Consider the following 16296-nt stretch of genomic DNA (forward strand, 5'->3'; position numbering starts at 1 on the left):
TCCAGCAGAGCCCAAGAGACTGTCAGAGGGGTCCTCAGAGAGGCATTCACCCCGTGCCAGGCCATTGCAGGCTGCCATGATGACAGTCACACACTCGGTGACCTCAATCCTGCCCCACTCTCCCCAAAAATCCCACTCCTGTGCCCAGTCTATGACCTGTGCAACATTTGATGGGGCCATACCACAGGCAGAGTCCCTGGGGTCTTGAGGGGGGCACAGCCTAAGCCCACACCTGGGAATAGCCCATGCAAAAGAGGAAACAAGGCAGTGCTGCTGTTTGGGCATCCGTATTTATTATATGTCTGGGGCAAGCCCAGGGCTGCGACTTGCCTGGACTGCTCCAGTTGAAGGCCAATGAACCATCCTCCTTAAATATTGGTTATAAAACAAATTTTTTTCCTTTTTCATTTTATTAAAAATCTCATCTCTCTCTCCATTCTTTTTTTGCCTTTTGTATTTGAGTATAAAAGTGGGGGCGGGTGCTCCGCCTTGCCTGCCGCTACCTCCGCAGGCTGCGCTGTGCCTGCCGCAGCAGAGTGTCAAAGTCCAGGGAGTCAAACTTGCTCTTGACAGGAGCTGGGTCAAAATCCTCACGGTTTGAATCTGGAAGAGATGGGGAGAGGCTGTCTTGAGCTCATGGAAACAATGGCACAGTTCTGGCCATTCCCACAGCAAATTTCTTATCTTGTTTCACCTGCCAGCCTCTAGACCCAGAATTGGGCCGGCCTCCAACACAGTGCTGGAGAGACAGGGAGCCCCCATTCAATCCTTCAGGGCAGGACAGTTCCTGGATGCAGCTCTGCTGCCAACTCTGACTGACCCCAAGGATGGGGACTCCTATGCCTCTGGAAAGAAGAGAAGGACCCAGGGAGGCCAACCCCCAACTTGGAGGTTGTGCAACTCACCCAAGTCAGCATAGTTCCTCCTGCAGAACTGCCTGCGGCCACCAAAGCACAGGTCGAAGGGCTGCTCATCTGGGCGCCGCAGCTTGTGCCCACTCTCAATGGCAGCAAAGGCTTCCTCAGCATACCGGTAGGTGACAAAGCCATAGTTATCCCTGACATTGGAGGAGACCAGCAGCAACAGTTATGTTTGTCCCCCCTTGGTCTGCAACATCCCCTTGAGTAATGGGAAAAGGGCCAAGAGGAGTCATCCCTGAGAAGGGACTGACCCATCTCCCCATAGCTCTTACCCCTCGGAGCGGAAATGCAGGGTACACTCCTCAATGTCCCCAAAGACAGAGAAGCGGTGCCGCAGCTCTGACCGTGTCATCCTGCTGGGGATCTTGCCGATAAACACAACTCGCCGCTCCTCCTGCGGACAGGGATGCCCCATCCATGAGCAGGACCTCTCGCACAGAACACCCTCCCTGCATGGCCTCCCACCACACTGTGCCTTGGCCAGGGCCTCCCAGCAATGCTGCTGGCAAGGCTGCACCCCCATACAGAAACCCCCTGTTTCTGAAGTGACGGGGGGCTGTGAACCCCCAAATTTCCAGTCCCAGATTCCCAGCCCTCCATCACTCACTATTGCACGTTCCTTCTGGAGGATCCTCTGCCTTTGGTAGTGGTCCTGTGCATCATAGCTGTATCTGTCAGGGCAGAAACCAGACACATGAGCTATGGAATCATGGGGATGTCAGAAGAGTGATCCCAAACACAAGGGAGATCTTGAAGGAATGGGTCTATCCTTCCTCCACAGAAGGCTGGGAGATGGGTTGGGGAGAGTTCACACCCCTGCAGGATGGCCACGCTCACCTTCTCCACCTGCTACTCCTCCCACGGGGCGAGGGGGAGCGGGACTGGCTGCGGGATGTGGACCTGGATGAGTAGGAGGATGTTGATGATGAGGATGAGGACCTGTCCCGGGACCTGCCACATGACCCACAGCTGGAGCGACAGGAACTGTGGGAGCTGTGGGAACATCTTGAGCGGTACCTGGGGGAAGAAGAGATACAGCTGAGCCCTCCCTTTGTCCAGCATCATAAGGCTCCAAAGCAGGAAAAGATATCCATTGTCCCCACGGTATTCAGCATCCCAGTCGGACAGGACCCGTCCCCAGCATGGGGAAGCTTCTGCCCAAGACTGCCAGAGCAGCAACACTACAGAAATGTTGCTCCATTTGGTTCCCAATGCCACAGAGAAAAGAGAACAGGCTCATAGGAGGCACAGCTTCCAAGAAATAGTCATGGGGAACTGTGAAGCACAGGGCTGTGCCTGGGAGGGCTCAGAAAAGGCTGGGATTTCTGTGCTGAGCCCCACACAATGCACAGGACAACACTATATCCACCTCGTGCTCAACAGCCATGTGGACAGACTGCAAGAGCTTCTCCAGCAGGGCCAGGGAAACCTTAAGGACAGCAGGACCAAAACACAGCTGGGATTAAGCTCTGCTTTGTCCAGCCAGGAGCACAGTCACTCTCCAGACATGCTGGCCATAAGTGGTCCCTGCCACGGGCAAACCCTGGCAGGGCATGCTGCCTGGCTTGGCCACATATTCCTATGCCACATTCTCCTGGAAGACAGCAAATCAGGGTGGCACAGTACATGGGGACATTTTCCAGCACATGGCCAGCTGATTTGCTGGAAAGCCAAGCCAGATGTGTTGCTTCACAATCCCCAAGCTGCACATCCATGGAACATGGCACTTTTATATCTGCTCTTTCCAGATCCAGCCTCTGCATTTACTGGCTATCAATGAAGAGGTCTTGGTTGGACAGGCCCCTCATGCCCAGGGACATCTCCAGAACTGGCTGAACACCAAGAGAACGACAAAAAGAGAAACCCTTCACTACCTCCAGTGCCTCCCAGCCCAGCTGGACAGGCTACACATCATTCAGATGCACAAGGACTCCAAAAGAAATGCATCCCACAGAATCCAAGCTGTCCCACTTTCCTACACAGCCACCTGCATAAAGAGAACAGGGAGCCCCTGAGGCAGCCAAGCCAGACAGGTTTTTCCCTGCTTGCCTCCAGCAGCTCCTTGGGGAGCTCCACTGTGGCTCCTCTCACTTCTAATACCAAGGGCTGCAACAGCCCCACAGCACAAATATGAACACTTGCTGTAATACTCCAGAAAAAGCATCCAAAAGCAAAGATGCAGCCAAGGACTTGTAACATGGTTTGGATGTTCCAGAAGTAGGGAAGTCTGGCTCAGTGGTGGCTTTGCAGGCATATGGGCCCAGATGTGGGCTTCAGCCAGAACTGGATGGGCAGCGTGTTGCTGCAGCTCCCCCACCCTCTGTGAGCCAAACATCTCTTCAGAAGGGTCACAAGGACAAAAGCATCAAATCCAGCCATCTAAGTAGGACCATAAAGATGTGTCTGGGCTCTTGCAAAAGACCAGCCACTGGACAACTGCCTGGTTTAGGTTGCAGTGAAAGATGTAACCAGAAATACTACAGGTATTCTATCATCACCTGTTGAAACCAGGTGGAGCAGTGTTCTTTATCTCCTCCATGACCCATCCTCCATCCAGGGAAATATCTCCAGTTAATGGGCCATTGACTCGCTGCATAAAATTACATCATCCCATTGTGAGATGCTCCACCCAGGGGGAGGAGCCAAGCATTCCTACCTAAAGAAAAATCTGATATTTGGAAACCCAGGGGAGCCTTTTCCCACAGGATTCCCAGAGGAAGACCAGGCCCATCTACACCACCACTGGACCTTCAGAGGAAAACTACACCCTTCTACAGGATCGCTGCTTCAACAGAACCACCCACACCTGTCACTCCAGGAGGACAGCAGCCACCATTCAATGAGGTTGTATTCTGACTCTGTCAGTGTTTTTTTGTATTACTGCATTTTTATTTTAATTTTCCTAGTTAAGAACTGTTATTCCTATTCCCATATCTTTGCCTGAGAGCCCCTTAATTTCAAAATTATAATAATTTGGAGGGAGGGGGTTTACATTTCAAGAGAGGCTCCTGCCCTCCTTATCAGACACCTGTCTTTTCAAACCAAGACACTCCTCAAGAGCAAGCAACAATCTGCTGCTTACCTTCGCCACCGCTTGGGAGGTGGGGAGAGCGACCGTGACCGGGACCGGGAGGACGAGGATGAAGATGAAGATGAGGACTCGCTAGCTCCATCCGAACTGGAGCTGAAAGAACGGCTGGCACGGCTCCGGCCAGCCCTCCAGCTGTCGGTAGAGGGGCTGGGTGAGTCCTGGGGTCTCCGGTAGCAGCGCAGGGACCTCTTGGCAGCAGCATGGCTGGGCTGGGCACTGGGAGTCCGCACCTCCTGCTCCCGGCAGGGGGATGCAGCTGGAGACAGGAGCACTGAGGTGGGGGGACTGCTGCACCCAGTGGTGGCCTTGTTGGGGATGGTAGTCCGATAATCCAGGGGAGCTGGGCAGGCCATCCCCAGGGGCTCCGGGCTGTGCCCCATGGCGGTGTCGGGGGCTGGTGGGGTGGGCTCAGGTTGGTCCAGCGTCCGTTTGGTTAAGGAGGAGATGGGTTTGATAGTGATGTCCCAGTGGTGTTTGACATTCCAGCGGGAGCCACCTTCGGCAGGGGGCTGCGTGCCAGGGCTATTGCTGCTCTCGGGCTGCGGTGCACCCAGGATGCAGTAGTCGTGGTCTCCCGAGCAGACATGGCTGGGGGCTGTGCTGGCAGGGGCTGGCACCATGCTCTTCACCTGGATCTTGTTTGGGAGCAGTGGCTTGGCTTTCATTAGCTTGGTTGACTTCTGGGGCCCTTCCTGGGGCATGGACCCAGGTGACTTGGTCTTGGCCAGCAGTGAGACAGCAGGCAAAGGCTTCCAGAGCTGGTGAGGAGGTGTCGCTGGGGGCGTGAGGCCTGGGAGAGCACCAGAACACTTACAAGAGCAGCCCTTTGCTGCAACCCACCAGCTGGGGCTCCCTCATATCCCAGCCCCTCTCACTCCCCAAGATGTCCCCCCAGACACACAACAGCCCTGCCACGACATGGCACACTACCCTCCCTTGTCCCAAGTATTCTTTACCTGCCACATTGGCCAGCTCAGAGGCCTGCAGCCCATCTGGGGGCTTCCTGTCCTGCTGGGTTGGTGCTTCCTGCTGGGTCTCAGGTCTGAGAATGGGAAAAGAGCTTTGTCAAACACAGCAAGCAAAACCCAGCCCCACTCCCCAAGCCTGGGGCACCCACTCAATCTGCCCCACTGGCCAGCTCACGAGGACAGAGGATCCAAGAGAGCTGCAAGGATAAAACTTGCACAGCCTTGTCATGCCCATCACTGCTTGTCCCAGTTTTTCCCTAAGTGCCAGCTCTGTCCCAGTCCAGCAACAAGCTCAGCCCCTCCTGGGCCAATGGACACAGCGCCACCACACTTCAAATCCTGCCAGGACTGAAAGCTGCCCTGTGCCCTTGCTCTGCTGGGCTCCATGCTGGGCACCAGCTGCCAAGGTTTTGATACTCACCCAGAGCTCCCTGTCAGCTGCCTTTCCTCAGGGGGCTGTACAGGAGTTTCCTCCTTCTTGGCTGAAAAGAGAACAGGTAGGTGAGAGTGGCAACAAGTAGGGCTGAAGGACAGGGTCAACAAAGCACCCCAGGAAGAGCTTGGAAGAGCACAGCTCCTGAAACTCAGCTCCCTCAAGATAGGAGCTGCACATCCTTTTTCCTTCACAGACTCTTCACCACCCCTTTGGTTGCCATGGGGACCCCCAGATATTTCCACAGGCCAAGGAGATGGAGGCAGAGAGAGCCGCAGGACAAAAACACCCAGGCAGGGTAACACGAGCCCACAGGCAGCAGCATCACAGCCCTCCCACTACCACCCTGACACAGGGAGCATGGACAGCCCAGGGAGGCCAGCATGGCACGGAGGGAGCCCTGCAGGGGATGGCATGCCAGATCCGCACCTTCAGACTTCTCAAACTGCTCCAGCAGGCTGGACAGGTCGGTGGCTTCAATCCCTGAGCCAGGGAGAAAGCACAGCAAGTCAGATCAGCTAGAATTCCCCCAGCACCACAGTGATGCACCCCAAACCCATTCTCCCCCTGCATCAGCCTCCCTGGATGGTGGGACAAACACTGGGGAGGAAAAGCAGTAACAGAGCCTGCAGCAGCTCTGTGTCTCCCAGATGGACAGGAGCTGCCAGCTCTGCAGTCCCAGAAGGAAGTAGTTTCAGGACAGCCAGCCCAAACCATCCATTGCAGGCAACATCCCAGCAGAGTACTGGGAAGAGACTGCAAGCCTGTGGGCAAGGCTTTGCCACCCTCACCCCCAGAAGTGCCAGGAACCGGTCCTGCTACCCAGGCTGCCGGCAGCACTGCAGCCTTGCTGGCTGCTGACACTCAACCCAGCGTCCTGCAGCCCTCCCACTCACCGATCTCGCTGATGAAGGCTTGCACAATGTCCTTGCTGCTGTCTCTGGGCTGGGCTGAGCTGAGGAGTGGCTGGTGCCTCCATGGCCGCACAGTGGGTGCCTTGGTGGGAAGGCTGCTCTCTCGACCTGCTTTCCGTGGTGGTGCCACAGCCTGGGAGGTGGATTTTTGGCCAGGCACCTCCTGCCCGGCAGCTGCCTTGGGCTCCAACGGGGCTTTCTCCGCTGCCTCCTTCCCTGGCTCTACAGCCTTCTCTGTGGCATGGGTGCCAGGGGACTCCCCAACAGGGGCAGGAGACACCTCTGCTGGCAAGCAGACGGCAGCTGGGGGGACCTTTGGGAGCTGGTTGGGAGTTGCAGCTTGGGACTCCTCCGGAGGCTGGGTGGGGACAGCCTGGGGGACTGGCACTGCAGGAGGGACCCTGCTGGGCTGGGCAGTGGCAGCTGAGGGGGCTGGCAGGGGCTGGGCTGGGGCTGGGGCCAGAGGGGCCTTGAGGAGGGAGCTCTCTCCTGCCAGCCGTGCCTGCCTCCTGGGATCTGACACCCTGCCAGCCGCCGGCCTGGCCGGGCCACCTGCAGGCCCCATCTCGCTGCTCGGGGCAGCAGGTGACTGGGCAGGGAAGGCTGGTGGCTCTGGGCAGCTGAGCATAGGGGCAGCAGGAGACTGCCCATGCAGAGGGCCTGTGCCAGGGTGGCTGCCAGCTGGGAAGGCAGTGGTGGCCTGCACGGCTGCTCCAGGGTCCCTGTACGCAAGGGAAGGCACCGGAGGTGGCACGGGGATTCCAGGCCAGTAGGATGGTGGTGCCCACCCAACTGGGGCATAGGGGCCACCTGGGCCAAATGGAGGCGGGGGTGGCAAAGGTGGAGGGGGCCAGGCCATGGCTGGAGGCGGGAGGCCAGGCACCACGTGAAAAGCACTGGAGGAGCTGGCACTGGGTGGTGGGGGCAAACCATGGCAGCCCATGGGCTGCGGGCTGAAGCAGGGCCAGGAAGGCACTGGTGGGTAAAGGGCATAAGCACCGGCAGAGGCTGGCGGCATCCCAGTGGGAGCCACCCCAGCAGCTGGGGGCACGTTTGGTGCGACAAAAGGCATTGGTGCTGATGGCGGTGGTGGAGCTGTGGCAGGTGCTGGGGCTGAAGTCAGAGCGGTGGGACCTTTGCTGGCAGGAGAAGGGACAGCAGCAGGGCTGGTGGGTTTGTCTGGTCCCTTCTGAGCAATGTCTGCCTCTGTGGCGGAGCGCATGGGTGACACCAGGCAGGGGATCTCCGCCAGCTCTGTCGGAGGCTCGGGGACACTGGGCCACTTGCTGGCCACTTGCTTCTTGCCTTCCTGGCTGCCACCCGCGCTGGGCTGACGGTGCAGCATGCGGATGCGGTACTCACGCAGGCTCAGGGCCTTGGGTTTGGCTTCCTTAGGCAGGCCCTCACTTGGCTCTGCTGCTGGCACCCTCTGGGCAGGCTCCAGCCCAACACCTTGCTCTGGGAGCTGAGAGGCAGCCTCCGAGACCCCACTGCTCTGTCCGGCAGATGGCTGCACATCTCCCTGGCCCTCAGCCTGGTCTGTCGGGCTGGGACATGCAGCTGCTGGCTGCCCCTCCACGCTTGGTGCAGTCTTCTCCAGGGACATCAGAGTCTTGTTCTTCTCCAGGGCCACATTCACGGTTTCTGGTGCCGGCTCCTTCTGCAGCTCCTGCTTCACCTTCTTGGGCAGCAAGGCCCCAGCTGTGCTCTGAGGCCTGCCCCGGGGCCGAGGTGCCCGCTCAGCATGCAGCTCCATCTGCCCCTCCTTCCGGGCTCGCTCCAGCTGCTGTGCCAGGAAGTCTGAGACCTGAACAGAGGGACACTCTGCCCGCTGCCTGCTGACGGCTGGCTGGGCATGGGGCTGTCCAGAGCCAGCGGAACGGAGCCGGTGGGCTACACAGTCCCTGCCAGGCCTGGCCTGCTTGCTTTGGTCCTCCTCTGCTTTCTTTTTCCGACTCTTCCTTGCTCTCTCACGGCCCCGCCCCTTCTCAGAGCATTCACGTTTTCCACCTGCTGGGGCTTCTGTGCTGTGGCAGGAGCTCTTGTTGGGACCTGAGGCACCAGGTGCTGCTGTCTCCAGTGGGGAGGTGGCCTCTGGGGTAGTGCGTGAAGGCTCCTTCCCAGGCAGTTTTTCCTCCTTCTCCTCTTCCAACCTATTTTCCTGGGTTGGAGCTCCTGGCAGCTTCCCACGATCTTCTGGGATTGACTCACCGGTAGTCTCCTCTACTCCCAGGAGTTGGGGCTCCAGGTCAGCGGAGTTGGGAGTCAAGGGCTGCAGAACTACAGGGATCTCCACACTCTCTCCCTCTCCAGGCACAATTTCCAGCAAGACAGGACTGCTCAGAAGCTCCTTGGCCACAGGCTCTGTGTCAGGGTCCAGGCACACAGTGAAGGTGGGCAGGCAGTAGGGGTGCATGGACTTCACCAGCTCACTCAGGGATACATCACCTGTGTTGATGATACAGGGGTCTTCATGCTCCTCCAGCACTGCCCCTGCCTCGCTCACACAGAAATTCACAGCTTCCATGCTTCTGTCTAGCTCCAGGCTCAAGGCAGCCTCTTCCTCTTCTTCCTCCCCATCACTGCGCTGTGGCAGGGGCTGCTCTCGGGCTCGGTGCCAGCTCACCTTCCTCTCCACTCTCGGGGTACTGCAGACTTGCTTCTTTGGCAGCACTGGGTCCTCGAGGCCATGAGTAGCACGGTCCCAGGCCACATCTGTGTCAGTCTGGGAAGGGGGATCACAGCAAACATCAGCTCCTGAGTTTTTAGCAGCAGTCCCCCAGGAGAGCCAACTGGGTCTGCTGCAATTTTACAGCAAAGCCCCATGGCTGACAAAAAGCTGGGACACATCTGACCTGCCCAGTAAAACACAACAGAGCTGGAAATCTGACGCTCCTATGGGAGCATCCTCAGTCCCTGGCACCCACCACATGAGGCAGACCCTGCTCCCACTGCCACTGGTACCTTGCAAAAGCATCGTCTCAGGGAAAGGATGCCTGTGCCAGGAGGGAAGGCCAGGGCTAGGGGCTGCAGCAGAGGCAGTTATCCCAGCACCACCCCAATAGTGCTGCTTCAGCTTGCCCTGCTCAGCTGCTCACCTTCCCAACCACAGAGACACTGCTGCTGCTGCTGAGAGGCCTGAGAGCCTTAGGCTGCTCCAGGGTAGGGCTCTCACACTCCAGCAATGGGCGGGATAAGGTGAGAAACTTCTGAAACTGGAAAGATGGACAGAAGATTAGACAGTGGCAGGTCTATGCTGCTGGAGAGGACAGGCCACCCCCAGCCCCACAATGCTCACACACTTCACCCCACAAAGCCCAAGAGCAAACAGCCCTGTTTCACCCACACTGCACACAGCTCCCACTGGGGACATGCTGCTCCTCAAAGCCTCTGGCACAACTCCGGCTCTTTATAAAGACTCAAGGGGGACGCATGGCCCTCCAGAGCACTTCCTCACATTGGAACTGTCATGAGAGTACATCTCAGGGTACTGGGGACCAGGGTCCTACTACTTCAGGACACCGTCATGCTAGGACCTAGCAGAGCCCTGCCAGAGCATCTTCCCATGGGCTCTGGGGTCAGGCTGCATCTGCCCCCGACTTACCGAGGTATTCTCCCGCTCACGAGGTGAGGTCAGCAGCTCTGCATCCATGATGGTGTCAAAGGGGGACAAGGTCTCATCATCTGTGCTGTCCAGGATCTCTGTGATGGCAGTCAGCAGGGACAGCTCGTTCTGTGCATCCAGGCAGGCCTTGCTCTGCTGCAAGGGTAGGGACGGTCTCAGAGGGCGATGGGACACAGCCCTAAGACCTGGACACTGAGGACACTGCCATCACCCCCACCCATGCCACATCCCACATCTGTGTGTGAGCTCCCACCTCACTCAGAGAAAGATCCTCAATGATGGAGATCACAGAGGAGTCAAGATAGTTCTGCATTGTGCCCAGGATCTCTTCAGCCTCTAAGATGGTCTCTGCATCCAACGATGTTAAGTTCAGGTCATCGTCCTCAAGGGAAAAGCACTGTTGAGGAGCATGGGGAGCCAGGTAAACACTTTGCACAGCCCCACTACCAGCACTGATTTCCTCACAGTACACACGGGCTGTGAACAGCCTGTGCTGCAAACAGTGGCTGGGGACCCCCAGCACCCTGAACACGCAGGGGAAGCAGGTGGGACGCAGCTGCAGGTCAGAAGGTGGCACAGGGGACCTTCCTCCTTGCTTTCAGGAGAGTCCACTGCACAAAGGCCTGTGCTGCTTTCAGCCCAAGACCCCTCCAATTACCCAGGATGCCTGCACACTGAAAATTTCTGCCTGATTCACTCTGCAGCTGCATGACTGGGAAAGATGAATGGATAAAACACCAGGCTCTACCCAACACCACACATGGTCCTGCAGGACAGGGAGGGGACAGGCCAGCTCCAGCCACCTCATGGACTGTCACGCGCTCCTCCAATTCCGGCTGTTGGTGCTTCAGATAAGCCCAAAACCATTACGAAACTCATAACAAAAGTGCAGGAGTCAGCAAGAGGGGTGCAGCCAGCTGCCACTGCTGGAGCCCTACCCCAATACCTCTGCTGCAGGCTACGAGAGGACATGGTCTGTGCTTGCAATCCAGGACCAAACCAGCTTTGTTACTCTTCCTCCTCCAAATTCCCAACCCCACATCCTTTCCAGTCCCCCAGCCACCTCCAGGGATGCTTGGGTAACTTCAAGAAAGTTTTGCACTGCACTCCAGGGTGTCACACAGCCATGCTGCAGGACAGCCAGGAAAAGCCAGATGCTGGGCAAGGGAAGGGGCTGCAGCCCCCAGTTGAGCAGAGTCACAGGACACACAGAGCAGAGCAGCGGCGCAGGCCACCGGCACGAGACAGGATGCGAATTCCTGTTTGTAGATGGGCTTAGGCTGAGAGATAATGGAGGCTGGGAAGATAAGGGCACCAAGGACAGAGCCCTGGGAGAGTACACCTCCCTCCCAAAGCTAGCCAGGAGCAGGCTGTGACCCATCTTCCTGCCCTTGGAGCAGCACCAGCACCGTGAGAATACAGCCGAACCTTGGGGGATGCACATATGATGCAGTTCACCTCTGTTTCATGTAGGTACCAGAGCCTGCGTGAGCCTGTGCCCATGTAGAACAAATTGTACCTTGTCCCTAGAGAGAATCTGCTAATACTTTGAAATCCTCTTCTAGCAAGCAGTAAACTGCACCAGAGAGACAGCAGGCATTTCACGAAATAGATGTTTCTAAAATACAACAGCACCAAAGCCACGTGCCCAAACCCCTGGTCCCTGGGGCTCTTCAGAGACTTCCTCTGATAAGACTAAGCAGCAGCTCCTGGCCACAGCACAGCCAGGAGCCCTGTGCAACCCCAGAACACAGGCACCCCAATACCAGGCTGAGAATCAAAGCCAGGACATCCACAGCAATGCCCCAAAGCTACCTATCCCAAATTCCCCCAGTCTGTGACATGACACCCTAAGGACCAGGAGTCTGCAGTGGTTTGGGGCTCAGCAGACAGGCTGCCAGCCCAGACCAGCCTGTTCCAGGGCCCTCTGCCTGGAAGTGGAGCCCACCAGTGACACCAGGGCACCACTCCAGCCCATCATGCAGTTCAGGCTATGGAGCAGTTTTAGAGCAGTTTCCCTGCTCAGCATCCCCAGTCCCCTCCCTCGCCGGTGCTGGCTGCTGGTCAGAGCACAGCGCAGAGCCTGCTGGCAGCCCTCTAGGCGCAGCCTGGCTGCGATTCCCGACCAATCCTCACGCAGATACTGGGAGGACATCCAGGCTCACACGCCCAGCCCCGAGTGCAACCCTGAGTCAGCGGTGACCGGCAGGCAGAGGTACCCGGGCCACCGAAGGAGCCAGCAGGATGGAGCATCAGCAACCCAGGGACGCAGGGACCATCTGACCCCTGCCTGTAGATGGCAAAGGGATCCGAAGGACACCCCGGGGCTGCACAGCCCTGCTCATCTGGCCACAGGGCGGCTCTCCCCAAAGAAAACATGTAATAAAAGGTTTCCAGCTGTGATCAGCGCTGGACATTAGGAGGGAGGGAAGTAAAACCCTCCCACTCAAATGGCCTCTTCCTGTGGCTCCTTCCCGCAGCCCGGGAGGGAGGGCGGGCAATCTCCCATGCCTTCCTCGACTCCCTTGACTCAGCGCCTTGCAACAAGGAGTCTCACAGCCGTGAGTCACCGGCCTGGGCTGTGTTCCCCCAGGATTCCCTTTGATCCACCTGGGGACGGGCACCTCCTGCAGCCGTCATCACTCGAGCATCGCTTGTGCGTCGGGGCGGGGGTACGAACCAGCCCAGCCTGCTCCAGCGTCCCTGCCCGCGCTCCGCCCTGCCAGAGACCCCTGTCACTCCTAGCCCGGAGGGAAGGGGGGAACCCGCCGTGCCTTCCTTCACAGCTCCCTGTGCTTGCTTTAAGCAACGCTGCAGGGAAAGAGGGTCACGGGAATGTTCAAGGACAGGCTTCGGCTCTGGCCACGCTGTGGCCAAGCAACCAGCACTGCCGGGGAGAAGGGAGGATGCCCACAGCCCCAGAGTGGGTACCGGGACTGGAGCTGACTGCTTGCAATGGACACAGTCTAAGCGAGGCCACCAGCTCCTCCGGCACCCACCCGGCGCAGGGTACACTGCGCTCGCTGCTCTGCTCCCCGGAAGGGACAACGGAGGCCCCCGCAGGCCGCTGCTGACACGTGTGCCCGGCGTGCTGCGGCTACGCCCCGAGCACAGGGCGGCCATGGTCCCCGGCTGGCTGCCAAGGCTGCTCCTACAGCGCCAGAGCTGCCGGCAAGGGCGCGGGGTAAGCCCGGGAAGCCGGGGGGCTCCGCCCGGCCAGCGCGGCACAGCCAGAGGATGCTCCCTGGATTCCCCCGCTGCTTTCAGAAAGCATCAGGCGGGAACACACCTCTCTTCCCCCATACGCAGCCCACTCTGCTCGCGTCGGGGAGGGGCGAGGCGGGCTTGGCGTCCTCCAGCTCAGGGTCGGGATGGGGGTGTCTCCCCCGCAGCCCCTCAGGACCCTGACGGAGGCAGAAGCCTAGGACCTTCCCCAAAAAAATCCCGACAAACGCACAACGCAGGTGCCCCCGCGTCCATTCCCGGGGTGCTGCATCCCCGCGCTCCCCACCCAGACAGCAGGGCACCCGCGCCCAGCCCGGCCCCGGCAGGCGCCCACCGGGGCCGGTGACAGCGGCAGCGCTGCGCCCCACACCTGCCCCGGCGCGGAAACCTCTTACTAAGAATAAAGCCCCGCTTCCCGTGGATAAGCTCTCGGTACGGCTGGGGGAACCTCCTCCGGCCCGGGCCACGTTCTGCAAATAGAGCTCCTGCCACCGAAACCGGCGGGTGTCCCAAACCGCGCCAACCCCAGCTCCCCGCGGCCGCAGGTGGCAGAGAGCGGCGCCGGGATGGAAGGACCACGGGGGAATGACGCGAGCGGCATCCCCCTGTCCCCCACTACCCAAGGCCGGGGTGTCATCTCCCGCAGGGGACACCAAGCCACCCGTCTCGCCGGGTCCCGTGGCCGTGCCGCGGCCCCTCTAACCCCGTAATCTCCCCGCGCCGACGCCCCACGCCGGCGGGAGAGCTGCGGGCACCCCATTCCCCCACCCAAAGAAAGGGCGCCCCACTCCGGGAACAGCGGAGGCGCCGCCGGCCCGTGTTGCGACCCCTGCCCGCCGCCGGTGCGGCGGGCCCGCTCCGGCACACGTGGTGCAGCGGCCGCGGGAGCCGCGCCCGGCCTCCACGTGTCACGGCACGGCCCGCCGCGCCCCGCCGCCCCTTACCTGCAGGGGACTGCCGGCGCGGAAAGGCGGCTCGCGCAGGGCTCCGCCGTTCGCCAGGCCCCGCGGAGCGGCCGCGGCGGCAGCGCCACCGGCCCCAGCCCCGTTGGCGGCGGGCACCGCTCCGCCCCGCCGCGCCGCCATCTTGGCGCCTCTGCTCCCAGCGCGGCCACTGCCGAGAGCGCCACGTGACCGCCGCCCACCCCGCACTACAGCTCCCGGCGACCCCCGCGCCGCCCCGCCCGCGCGCGGCACGCTGGGAGCGCACCCTTTCTCCGCTGGCCGCGCGCCGAGAGGCGGGCAGCAGCCTTAGGGGGCGCCCGGCCCCGGCAGCGCGGGCGGCCATCTTGAGGGCGGGCAGACCCCCGGGCTTCTCCGCCATCCTTGCGGCGGGCGAGGGCGAGGAGGGTCGGCCCGGCCCCGCGACGCGCGGTGGGAGGGGCGGCGCGGGCGGGACTGGCGGGAAGCGCCCCCTGGGGGCGGGGCAGGCGCGCATTTTCCCGCGGCGCCGCGGGCCCGCCCCGGCCCCGCCGGCGCCGGCGCACACGTGTGCGCGGCCGACCCGCGCGTCCCCGCGCGTCCCCGCGCTTTCCGGAAAGCAGGGGCAGAGCTGCTGTGGGCTCGCCGTCTCCTGGCTGTGAGCAGCGTTCCCTCTGCCTGAGGTGCCTGTGCCATGGTGCTCCATTGAGCCCGACCTCGTGTGGGGCTGGTGGAGGTGAGACGCACGTGTGGTGGGCACAGGGTGGATGAAAGAAACTATCGGGTATGAAAGGAGGGATGGGCACCGTGAGCTGCCGTGCAGCCTCCTGGCATGGCAACGGGGCAGGGTACCCAAGTCACTTCTTGTGTTTAGCTGTGCACTGTTCTCCAAAGCTGGCACACAGAAGATCACCTGGAAAATGTGAGGGAGCCAAACTGGGCTCACTGGACACAATTGCTATCCAGCCTGGCTCCTCAAGAAGACAAGGGATGCTGGTGTGCACAGGTGCTTGGCCTGGCCCTGCTTTGTACCCTCTGTTCAGGAAGCCCAGAGTCCCTTTGGGGACTCTTTGTCACTTCCTATGGCTCTTCTGGCTTCCAGACGAACAGTAGGATCATCTCATGGAGTTCAGGGATGTGCTTACAGCAGCACAGGTGCAGTGTGGACATGTCACTGGAGCCCTGAAGTGCACGATTTACCTGGTGGGGAGCAATTGCCCCTTCCTCTACATCAGTCACTGGAGCACAGGCCTGCCCTGGCCAGATTCCCTTGGGGATCCACAGGATAGAGCTGCTTTTCTCAGCCCTGTGTGCCTGCTCATTGGACTGAACTATGTCTGACACATGGAGCCTCATCCTGCTCTCCTTCCTTCCATCCCTGCCGCAAGGGACTTTAAAGGTGATCGCTCGTCACTTCCTGCCTCGCAGGGGTTGCTCCTCCCTAGCCACAAACAGGCTCTGTCCAGGGGAGCTGCTCCCCTCCACCTCCTCATCCAAGGAGCCCATAGTACTTCTCACCAACACTTGTATCTGGCCAAAATGCTGTCTGAGCAGCAGGTGGCTGTGTCCTTCTCCGGGGCTATGGATCCATGTCTGAGAGCTGCAGAGCACACCACTGCAGTGTGGGGGATTTTGCTGGATGTAACTGGCTCCTCAGGCCAGCACCTGCTTCTGGCACTGCAGAAGAAGCTGGGGAGGCTGGGCAAGTGTTCTAGGTTCTCTGCAGCTCAGGTGTGGTCAAGGAACAAGTCACTTTTCAAATGTCAACGTTTCTGTCCACTGGCCTGAGGAGAAGCTGCTGGCACACAGAGAGCTGCTGACAGGGATGTGGAGCAACGTTCCCCTTGGAGCCCTGCAGCTTTCCTTATCCTGCTCCACACCCTCCTTCCCTGTCATGTCCTCTCCCCTGGGCACATCCAGGGCATGCAGTGACCTGCCTAATCCCTCTGTCCCTGCGTGTGGCAGGACCCTGCGGCACAACAAGGCTGATCTGACAGAGCAAGCCTGGCCTGGTGTGCATCCTGTAAAGTGGAACCATATTCCTTGCACATAGGGTCCCTGGAGTGTCACCATAGGGAGTCCCACCTGCACTTATCTCCCTCCCCCAGTACAATCCCCAGCAGGGATGCACTCCTGGCACAGGGCAACACCAGGCATTCCTGCTGGTTTACAAGAAAAACAAACAACAAGCCAGAAAGGA

At 59.8% G+C, this 16296-nt stretch overlaps 1 protein-coding gene across 1 annotated transcript; it reads right to left on the reverse strand.

The window, feature by feature from the left end:
• Nucleotides 1-271: 271 nt before the first annotated feature.
• On the reverse strand, nucleotides 272-10437 carry PPRC1 (PPARG related coactivator 1). The gene is made up of 13 exons (XM_036385947.1): nucleotides 10205-10437; nucleotides 9931-10086; nucleotides 9425-9541; nucleotides 6309-9051; nucleotides 5842-5895; nucleotides 5401-5461; nucleotides 4968-5053; nucleotides 4003-4801; nucleotides 1758-1937; nucleotides 1528-1591; nucleotides 1193-1314; nucleotides 906-1057; nucleotides 272-603 (listed from the first exon to the last, which is right to left on the reverse strand). The coding sequence occupies exons 1-13, from the start codon at nucleotides 10262-10264 to the stop codon at nucleotides 500-502; spliced, it is 4698 nt and encodes a 1565-aa protein (XP_036241840.1). The 5' UTR covers nucleotides 10265-10437; the 3' UTR covers nucleotides 272-499.
• Between the last annotated feature and the right edge of the window lie 5859 nt (nucleotides 10438-16296).

Source organism: Molothrus ater, chromosome 8 (assembly GCF_012460135.2).
Source record: "Molothrus ater isolate BHLD 08-10-18 breed brown headed cowbird chromosome 8, BPBGC_Mater_1.1, whole genome shotgun sequence".
NCBI lineage: Eukaryota > Metazoa > Chordata > Aves > Passeriformes > Icteridae > Molothrus > Molothrus ater.